This window comes from Mytilus trossulus, chromosome 3 (assembly GCF_036588685.1).
Source record: "Mytilus trossulus isolate FHL-02 chromosome 3, PNRI_Mtr1.1.1.hap1, whole genome shotgun sequence".
Taxonomy (NCBI): domain Eukaryota; kingdom Metazoa; phylum Mollusca; class Bivalvia; order Mytilida; family Mytilidae; genus Mytilus; species Mytilus trossulus.
Genome location: NC_086375.1, coordinates 56117271 through 56129178, shown reverse-complemented (window position 1 = coordinate 56129178; position 11908 = coordinate 56117271). Strand labels below are relative to the sequence as shown.

General features: G+C 32.7%; 1 protein-coding gene across 1 annotated transcript; it reads left to right on the top strand.

The window, feature by feature from the left end:
* The first annotated feature begins 1168 nt into the window (after window positions 1-1168).
* Window positions 1169-7253, top strand: LOC134711906 (cytochrome P450 2B5-like). The gene is made up of 8 exons (XM_063572876.1): window positions 1169-1853; window positions 2389-2608; window positions 2976-3102; window positions 3405-3558; window positions 4057-4193; window positions 4815-4908; window positions 5445-5654; window positions 5898-7253. Exons 1-8 carry the CDS (start codon window positions 1478-1480, stop codon window positions 6116-6118), a joined length of 1539 nt encoding a protein of 512 aa, XP_063428946.1. The 5' UTR covers window positions 1169-1477; the 3' UTR covers window positions 6119-7253.
* Window positions 7254-11908: the final 4655 nt, after the last annotated feature.

The following is an 11908-nucleotide window of genomic DNA, read 5'->3' as shown; positions in this document are numbered from 1 at the left end:
ACGACGTTTGTCATATATGTGGAGCAGGACCAGCTTAACAGCCTAAATCGTCTGGTATAGACATCAGCTTTTGATGGGGTTCGGGTTCGTGATGCTCATTCTTTTTTTATTTTGTGTTATATGTACTGTTGTGTGTCTGTTTTGTTTTCCCCTTTTAGCCATGGCGTTATCAGTTTATTTCGATTTACGAGTTGGAATGTCCCCTTGGTATCTATTGTCTCTGTTTTGTAATTATGAACAAGGCTGCCTCAAATGAGATATAACAAAGAAGTCCTTAAACTATTCGTGAATGGTAGTTGATTTCATTCTCTCGTATCTATAAATGCCATCGAATTGGACTTGAAATAAAATTGAGAATGGAATTGGGGAATGTGTCAAAGCGAAGAAAAAAAAACATAGCGCAGACAACAGCCGAAGGCCACCAATGGGTCTTCAATGTAGCAAGAAACTCCCGTACCCGTTGGCGTCCTTCAGCTGAAAAGCTGCTTTAGTACATGGGTGCTTTATAGGATATTCATTACGCTTAGTAAGAGACAACATTTTTACTATTGTGGTAAAGAGTATAGGTAAATGTTATCTGATTCATCTAAACATAATTACAATTTTGTAAATATTGTCGCCGGCACTATTCAGGAAAATATGCATTTGTATTTTTGTTAAAGTTTCATATGAAAAAATACAATTGTCCACTTTCCAGGTCAGTTTTACTTTGCTATACTGCTAATTCAGTAAGTGTCAAAAATAAGAATATCTAGTTTGTTAGTTTACATCTGGCATCAGATTTCAAAAGTAGATAACACGCTTCAAGATGCATCCACCCAGAAACAGTGGCCAATGTTAGTTTAAACATCTGGGTCGATCTTGTATGTTAATGTCTTGTATGTAACATGTATACGAGTATATATGTCAAACTCGTCTTGCCCCTTTGCACAAAACTGATTCGAGAAAAATATAAATTTTTATCTTAATTGCAAACTTTAACGCAAACAATACATTTCACACAGCTTATAATACACGACTATAGTATGACAAATTAATTCATTGTCATACGAATATCCTCTAAAACTAATTATATGAATATGACTTACACGTATTTTTGTAGGGTAGTTTTCATTTTTTTTATTACATCTTTTTCAAAGATAATGAATGAATAGCGTGAGAAACAGTAACTTTTTGTAAATCTAACATCCACACAACATGATACAGGACTAAAACTACGTCATGTACCTACTTATAGTAGATAATATACTTGTCTTAGTGTGATTCATAAAAAATGTGTGTGCTGATTCGGGACTTCTACTTCCGTGCGAATAAATATGTTTGTATTTCCGATAGCTTATAAGATGAGGATATAAAAACTAAGATGTATAGGAAACAGTGAATTAAAGCTTATACGAAAGTGATAGGACAACAACCTATAGTTTAATACTAACAGCTATAGACAAACACAAAATAAATTCATTAGAAAGTGATCAAAATGAGGAAAATATACATTTTAGATTATACTGTTGATGTTGAATGTAATCCAGTTTTACTAGCAACGTTTATTTGCATTTTGCTGGTTTTATTATGGCAACGTGTTACAAGTAGAATGAACTCTTTGCCTGGGCCACGACGATGGCCCATCTTGGGCAACATACCTGCGCTGGCCGGTTCTCAAAGTCTTTACAAAAGATTGCTGGAGTTAAGAAAAGACTACGGTGACATTATTCAGTTACGAATGGGACCTTCCATGAATCTAGTGGTAGTTTTTAGTCAAGATTTGATTAAAGAGTTGCTTGTAGATAATGCAGATAAAACAGAATTCAGACCCAATTGGCTGTATGTTCCAGACACAATGTTTAACAAAACAGGTACTACTAGTATATAATTTCATTTTGGACATAAATCAAATTAAAAACGAAGACCAGTTATTATAGCAACATTGAGACAACAGCTGCATACAGAATATATATAACACACATCTTAGAACAGTGTATATTTACAAAATGTATATTCGTGTATGTTCCTTCGCCCAGTTAATACGAGAAACTGATATTTCAGAGATGGTATTTTATTTTAGGCTCCATTGTTTAAGAAATAACCAACCGTCTATAAGATTCCTTGAAAAAAAGCTTAATGTGAAGGTAACGTCAAGTCGTTAAATTATCACTTCGTCGCTGCCTATTGCACACTAGTGTGTTCTAGACGGGCAAAATGATTAGTTCTCTGAGGTATAGTTTCTTCGACAGTTTTCAACTGAAGAAAGTAGAAATGTATATATAAATGCATGATTTTTAGATAAATACAACTTCAAAAATTAAATAGTAGGAAATGTATAAACCAATAACAAAACATACACAGTAACAACTTAGTCAATATAGTTATGCTGATTTATGTATGTTGAAGGTATAATTTGGAGTAATGGAAAACACTGGACTCACCTCCGGAAATTCGCTATTCACGCATTGAAAGACTTAGGGGCAGAAAAGTCCAATCTTGAGCAGAACATCCAAGTGGAAACAAACTATTTAATATCTGCTATGTGTAAAGAAAATAATGTACAGATGGATAAACTTCTTCCTAAAGCAGTGTCAAATATCATTTCAAATATAGTTTTTGGTTCCAGGTATGTATTTGCCACTAGAGAAACTTTTAAGTGGTCAAAATGATAAATTGATTTATGTTTTAATTTGGTTATATCTGTGCAACATCCACATTATCGTAATTTGTTGAGAATATTTGATAACTATTTACCAATTTTGAGTAAAAGGCATGTTGATCGGACGTCAACTTGCAACGTAGAATTACTAATGTAGACAGAAGAAAACATTTATGCGTCGTTACTTGTTCTGACAAAAGTTTGAAAATGAACGGAACGGAATGTAAGCATTTTGTATCAGGACACATACTATTATTTTTATAAATACCATGGAATACTTCATAAGAGTAAAATTGTTACTTGACAATTGATATTTATTCGTTTTTCTTCGTAGGTTTGAATACAACGACCCTGACTTTGAAATGATCCTTAATGTTCTGGATTATATCTTCAAACATGCTGGCCTCCATCTTCCGGAAAATTTCATGCCAATTTTAGCAAATATAATGCCAAACTCTGAGGTAAGACTATACCCATGTTGTATTATTTCATATGAAACTTGTGTAACTTACCATTTTATCGGTAACCAAACAGAAATACAATTATAACCGCAAGGTAGTCTGAAGGAGTCGGTACCAAGTTTTGAAAGATACAAAAGAAAAAAATCCACAATTAGCATTTTCACCAAATAAATCTTTTAGATTGATCATCAAAGTTGTCTGACCTAAAGAAAGCAAAAACATTTAGTGTTAAATAATGTTTACGGAGAGACTTTTTGAAATGATGTTCTGAACGCCATTATATAATTTTGTTGTTGTTTCAGGCTAGAAGTTGTTTCGAAGAGAAGGAAAAAATAGACGACTATGTGAAATTGCAGATCGAAAAACACAAAGAGAACTATAATCCATCTGAAACTAGAGATTTCATAGACATATACCTCCATCATCTGAACAATGCAAATGAAAGCAACATACCAGGTAAGCGATTTTAATTCACACCGTATAAGTTTTGAAGAAAAAGAGGTAGATGTTACCAAAGATATGATTAATATATGTATATAAAAACACACACACACACAATACTGTAAACGTCCAGAACAAGTGATTTATATCGTAACAACAATCCATGTAATAATAGAATGTATCAACGGTACCACGTTGTTTGAATTTACATGTATGTGAAAGTTGTAACTGGGTAAAAGGAAATCCCGGGATGCAGATCTTTGAATAGTTATCCTCCTTTTACCGACTATCAATATGGCGCAAACTATATTATGTCTCTATCAAATATCAGAATTTAGTTCACAAATGATACGGAACTTAATTTACGAATAAGGCAATGACAAGAAAAGAAGTTATAAATACAGTAATTTTTGTTCTTGTTTATTTGTGTTGTTCGTTTTTTCGTTTTTTTGTTGTTGTTACTTTTTTTTTTATATATGTATGCGTGAAGATAACTGTTTTATTTGATTTCAGATAAAAGTTTATTTCATATGATATTTGACCTATTTGCTGCTGGATCAGAGACAACATCAACAACATTATTGTGGATTATTTTGTATCTTATAAAATACCCAAGTGTTCAAGACCTCTGTAGGACAGAAATTACCACGGTAGGCTATATATTAATTTTAAGATATACTACTGACATTGTCCTAAAATTTGGATATATGACATTCACCAAAAGCTGATTACTATATACTATGTATATACATTTGGACGATGCAGTTACCAACATTAGGGGATTGTTTAAGACGAGGCATTATATTAGTTTTAAATAATCGCCATAAAAAGGCATGTTCGGTGCCTGACAGCTAAACTGTATTTTATCTCTGTCGATCTTTCCCCTCAAATTTCCATTGTTACATAAGGGACTAGAATATTCTACTGTATCATAAAAGTGTGTCGGTGAATTGTATCTAAATATAACATTTACAAAAACAATAATCTGCCATGTACAGTATCCTGTTCGAATTTAATTTCCTTTTTGCTCTAAAAAAATACATTTGTAACCACACTAAGTTTGAGAATAGAAAAAAAACAATACAAGTATCAGTTTAAATTTTAAAAAAATGCTTTATAGGTTTTCCCTCCATTTACGCGTTATGTATTTGTTATTACGTATGATAATTTTTTTTTATCCAGAAACATGTTTTACAACTTTAAAAAATAGTCCTATCCTGTTTTATTTTTAAGACAAAACTAAAAATACTGATAAAATTTTTTGTTTGTAGGTTGCAGGTCTTAGACAAGTGTCTTATGCAGATAAAGATAAAATGCCATACACTCTAGCAGTTATAGACGAGGTTCAAAGAATAGCTAGCATTGGTAAATAACATACCATATACATAAAACGAAGATACATTAACTTTTAACAACTGTACTATTGACAAAAAAAACCGATTTGGAGAATGCACATAACTCCAAAATGGAAAAAAAACAACGGAGTGATTTTTCGAATTCCTCTAATAAACAAAATATTTGCTGACAAGAATGATCTTTATAATGGCCCTGGTGGGACATTACAAAAGGAATTCTTAGTATGATATCAAAAAGACCATACGTAGAATTAGTCTTGGAGTTCGGTATTTTTATAATTCTACTTTTTATCAAGTAAAATGATACTGACATGTCATGAGCGTGGTGTTTTTCTCACAAAATGACTTTGTTTTTTAATCTATGGCCAGTGAGAAATATTAAAAGTATTGTCCGATAGTAGAGTGTTATATAAAAAAAAATCACAATACGCGAACAGGATTCGTTATTATTTAATTAAAGATAACGAGGAAAATTCTAACTGAAATAATATGGCTTAATTTGACTAAAGAGTCGATTGAAGATTTTTTTTTAATGTTTATTTACAGGCCCAATTGGTCTACCAAGAGCCTGCATGGAAGATGTGAGCATATCTGGTAGAATTATTCCTAAGCACTCTGTCATCATACCACATTTTATGTCAGCACATTATGATGAAAAATACTGGGAAAATCCTACAGAATTTCAACCAGAAAGATTTCTAACAGATGATGGAAAACATATCAAACATCATAAAGCATTTCATCCATTTTCAGTTGGTACGTATCTTATGTAATGGAAACATTTACTTTTTTCTTCATATAAGAGACTAAAATATTCAAAGAACTTTTGATAATTTGCTGTTTTTTTAATAACAGCAAAGTTCTGTCTGTAACTTGCATGTTTGCGAAGAATGAATAAAAAAAAACTATGAAAGGAACAGGTAACAAAAGAATAAAATAACTTACAGAAACCTTTGTTTTACATTCGTCGTTTAATTACATGCAATTTTTTCTTCGAAGGATCAAGGACATGTATAGGAAAGAATGTTGCTGAAATGGAACTATTTCTTTTCACGACAACTTTAATTCAACGATGTAGACTGCAGCATTCCACACCATATGAACCATTAGATATGGAGGGTGTCCAGTCTGGTATCACACTCCTCCCCAAACCATATAAAGTTCGCATCAGAGACAGATCATGTTCCGTGGGGGTAGAAAGACAAATATCAATTTACTGATGGAAAAAAAGTACAACGGAAGAAATGTTCCCAGTAACGACCGCTGCTTACATGACACCATACATGATACCAGATACGTGATACGACTAATTCGTTCAAATGATAGTCATATGTGTATATATAACGCTATTGGTGTTTAACTGTCAAATAATCTAATGGGATGCAACACGATTTGATGTGAACTATTAAATTATAGTATTCATATATACACAAAGTTTAAGTCATAGCCAAAACTAATACATAAAAAGAAATCAATCCATTCACCCAGTTATATCTTAGTTATTACAGCTGAATGAAAGTGTCAGCTCCTGTTCATTCGACTGTCAAAAGATGCATTGTGGATAGCTGGTTAGCTAGGTTGTACAGAATATTTGTCTGCGACTATTGGACATTATCTGTTTAGTTACAATGACTTGGTTAGTGAGCTGCTGTGTCCCTGACGATAGCAGTCGTTAAGAACGTTAAAAAAATGGAACAAAACATCACCGCACATAATTCAAGGCTGACAACTTATTATCATAACATCCTGATATAAAACTCATTGACAACTACAGATGCATTGTGGCGTAGACATCAAATCAACCACCGCGACTTGAACATAGTCTAGTATTTACCATCTGTTTCAACTCCCTCAGCCAAAATTGACATTGCATTGTGGTGGTATATTGTAAAAGTTACATGTTACCAACAACTTATGACAAAACTTAAACAGTAATTGATAAAAGTCTTCGATGCCCATGTGTTGGGTTTTTTTTGAAAAAGAGGAAAAATCCAAAATGTTAATTTCAAATTAACATGTGATGCTCTAAAAATGAACGTCAACATGTCAATGACTAATTCAGATTTAAGTTTTCATACATCCAGATTGACTACAACAGTACGATAACTGATTACAGATGCAATGTTGCGTAGGCAGAAAATCATTAAACAAAGTTAAAAACCGTCCTACTTAAGTTGTCTTCACAGTCCAACTACGACTTGAACATAGTATACTGCCTTAAAAGGAATAATCAGTTATAGCATTGTATCGAAAATGTAAATATAACCATTACAAACTGTGTGTGTTAGATGAGGAATTGTTTATTTCCTATGTCGAATATATTGTAAAGAAAATTATTGTGATTAAATGATTTGAAAAGTAGTATTTATTATCTGTTCCAACTCCCTCAGTAAAAAATGATATTGTATTATATTAATTGCTCTTTGAAGTCACATTTGTTAATATAGCTCTTTACTATGTTAGTATTTGTACACTGACATTCACAGCCGATTTCGATGAGTATGTAGATAAAGGTAATATTTTTGTTACTTGCTTGCTAGCTGAACCGTGAGGTCATTGTTAAGTTACGTAAACTATCCTCCTGTTAGAGTATACTTACCAATTTATCCGTCTGTAGGACCGACTACTTCGAAAGGAGGGTAGTATACCTTACCTAGTAATAACTTTTACATTTCAGCGGCTAGCAAGCAAGCTAAACAAAGATCATTACCTTTAGCTACATACTCATTGAAATCGGTTGTAAATGTAAAGATTTGAGCATTACAGATGATGGTAAATCCAGAAAAGCGCCTCGGACGCACACATTCATGAAGTGTTGTTTTCATTTAGAATGAACTAAGCTCGTTTCAATTTGATTTCTTGTTGTCTAAGAGCCCATTGTTGCTAATTCAAATGATTATTCCTAAGCAGAATTCTGTTGGACAGTACTTCTTAAGGAATGACCGTTTTATTTTCTAGGGCAAAAGGCAGAGGAGAATTTCGCCCGAGTTTTCATTCTCGACTGTTTTTTACACAACTAAAACATACATTTTGTGGGCAGAATACTCAATTTCAACTGTTTGAGACAAAAAAAAATCCAGTTCTGACCAGTTAAAAATGTTTCTGCCGTATCCCACTATATCAATTGATCAACTATTTTGAAATATATTTAACGTGTATAGATGTTTATTTTGATTACTACATGATGGTTTGTTTTTATTATTTTAAACGTTACATAATAGTTATCCGGAATTAAGAACACATATTATGCAATACTTCTTGAAACAGGATAGGCAGTACAACTTAATTTGGTGGTATATCGTAAACGTTAGTTCCTGTTACGAAAAACCCATTGACAAAAATAAAATCGTGTGTGTGAAAAGTTCTCGATGCCCATGTGTCGAGTTTATAGGAAAAAGACGCACATAATTATATGAAGGAAAACTACAATAGAACAGATACAAGGAAAAAAGAGGATTGACAAAACTAATAAAATCCTGTTGTTTTGATGTCCTTTTGATTTGTTCATACAAACAACAACATTTCTGAATTCATTGGAAATCAAACTATATAAACCTATTTGCATTGATCACATTTAAGGTGGTAAACAATTAAATCATTTAGATTTATTAAAATATTATATATTGGTTCAGTTGAGTTCCCAGTAAACCAGAAAATCGATGCGATATCTTCTCACCCAACGTCCGAAGTAAGGTTGCCGGCTCTCTGAATTTTCCCGAAGTCCTGCGTTTTGATTGCCGAGTTTGTGAGCTTCGGTCCTTGCTTTGAAGTTGCTTCTCAACATTTGTCAAAAATATGAATGGTATTATGTGAAAGCAACAGGATGTGTGATTTCAAGCAATCAGTTAAAGCAAAAGATTAAAAAGCATTTCGGAATTGTTATGTTATTTGAGGGTAAAATAAAAAATACCCACAGTTTTCAAATTTCATTTTAAACATCTCAAATGTATTTTAATATGACATGTGAGCATCATGCATCAAAGTTTCTAGGACAATTTAATCATCTTTTATTGAAGAAGAGTATTTTTTTCATTAGCGTAAATTGTCAGTTAATGATTTGCACCTGAAAACTTTATCAGGCGAATAAAATGGCTTTACAATAAAGCTCTCAACAACAGGTTTAATATCAATTATCTTAGATGCTCATAAAAAATAACAAGATTGGTATTGGCAGGAAATGGCCACAGCATTTATTAACAGATATGATATATGTACTGTTATATGAAATGCAATTTGTGATATGATATATGTACTATTATATGAAATGCAATTTGTGATACATGTAGATATATGAACTAAAATTAACTGATAAAAATGCATATGTGTCTTTGAAAATGTTATATGATGATCGCCGAATATGTTTGAGGTGGCAGACCATATATGAAAAGGGGAAGTTCAAGATAAGCTATTAACCCTGGAAATCAGAGGCTAATGCTATCATACGATTACAATAAGTCTGTTAACTGCAAATATGTTATCTAAGCGCAGCGAAATCTGCCATAAATCAAGCGACTAACCCTGGATATCAGAAGTTATCGCTACCAACGCAAAGTTTAATAAAAATCAGAAAAAAAAACCCAACAAACTAATAAATTTCTTTCCAAGTTATCCATTCAATTTCTATATGCATGCACGTCCACTCCTCGTCCAGGATTAATCTTTTTTCTTGAAAGACCGTCTCGTCATTAGAACTTTTGTACATCTATCCACATAGAGTGATGATTTAATTGATGTAGTCTAGACAATATAATTCTGAAATAAACAAACAAAACCAAACAGCAGTATCTTCCGTAGGAATTGCATTCTACTAATAAATTTAAGGGAGGGTGGGCGGGTTTTAGAAGATAAATCTATGGCTAAAAAATGCGTCTGCTTTTCCTAAATGTCGACGTCAAAAAAGGAGGATTATGGGTATATCAATCACTTGCAAAGATCGATAATCCAACGAGGAACCAAATACTATTACTTGACGATGTAGTATAACGACGGACAGTGGTATGAGCACTACCGATAACTGATTTAAATTTTAGATTTTAAATCCTATTATCTTAGATGCTCATAAAAAATAACAAGATTGGTATTGGCAGGAAATGGCCACAGCATTTATTAACAGATATGATATATGTACTGTTATATGAAATGCAATTTGTGATATGATATATGTACTATTATATGAAATGCAATTTGTGATACATGTAGATATATGAACTAAAATTAACTGATAAAAATGCATGTGTCTTTGAAAATGTTATATGATGATCGCCGAATATGTTTGAGGTGGCAGACCATATATGAAAAGGGGAAGTTCAAGATAAGCTATTAACCCTGGAAATCAGAGGCTAATGCTATCATACGATTACAATAAGTCTGTAAACTGCAAATATGTTATCTAAGCGCAGCGAAATCTGCCAAATTGGCGGTGCTGCGACAATTTTAGCCTATAGTTAAAATTTTCACAGAACCGTCAACCGCCAATAAAATTGGGGGGAGCTGCGCATAGCTGTGCCATTTCAAGCAAAATTTGATTAAAATAATTTTCTGATAAATGAATATGCCATTATATGATATAAATTGTAAATTAACAAGCAACTATTTGTATTATTTATAAAACAGCCCAATAATGTCGATATTTCGTTTAACTGTTCACTAAGAACATATATAGGCAACTAAAAACTGTCAAATAGATATAGGAAGATGTGGTGTGAGTGCCAATGTGACAACTATCCATCCTAACAACAATTTAAAAAAAAAACGTAAACCATTATAGGTAAATGTAGGCCCCCAACACGGAGCCCTGGCCCACACCGAACAACAAGCTATAAAATGCCTGTACCAAGTCAGGAATATGACAGTTCTTGTCCATTCGTTTTTGATGCGTTTTGTTTTTTGATTTTGCCATGTGATTATGGACTTTCCAAATTGATTTTCCTCTGAGTTCAGTATTTTTGTGATTTTACTTTTTGCCCCAAAATTACTAGTGCAAAACCATTCAAACGGGAAAACCAACGGTCTAATCTATATATATATATATAATGTAATGTTTGAAGACCGTCATTGCAGTCCTGGCAATAAAACTCGAGACCAAATCAAGTTGTAACAGGCAAATCAATATATAACCTTGATATAAATTGAACTAGCTAATGATGAAAGTAACCTAGTTTGATATTTTAAATATATCATTTCCCAATGTGCACTGTAATATAGCTGTGAGGATCTTCCAATCTTCGCATTAGAGTATTCTTCACCTTAGAGATAGTTAGCCATCGGTAAAAACAAACCTATCATAAAATTTTCACTTCCGACCTTTCAAAGCCAAATTACCTCCTCCCGGTCGTTGTCTTGCTTCCAAAATCACTTTCTTAATATTGACGACCTAACAATCCAAACCCTTATAGGAGAATCGGCCATACACACAATTAACTGGGAAATTCGTATATGTAACGCAAATATGCACCCGCTTTCAAACGACTTAATATTTTATTGGATAAACCATCACAACACAAGTTCTCTCCATATATAGATATATGAAGATGTGGTATGAGTGCCAATGAGACAAAAATCCATCCAAGTCACAACTATAGAAGTAACCATTATAGGTCCATACCTATGTTAAATGAGTTCGACGAACAACGAGAATGTTTAATACCTAAAACATGTAGAGATCATATTTTGAGTATTGTAGAAAATTGGTATTTAGTCAAACTAGCTAACCATCAAAAGACAAAATAGCGGTCCACCTACTACAAGTCTATCTGGCAAATAGCAAAGCAATAAAAGCCACTGGACAAACACATTTGTCTAATTGCTCAGGAAGAATGTGTATAGTTGTATATTATTTTGAACTGTTTTACCTTCAGACAATCTGTGATCAACTGATAACGTGCCTTGCTATAATTTGCGTGTAAATTTGAACTATATTTATTTATTCAACTTTCAATAATGATACACAATGTACAGTGCACCATAAGCTTATTTGGCTGGCTGTATTACTTGTATATATGAATGTAATT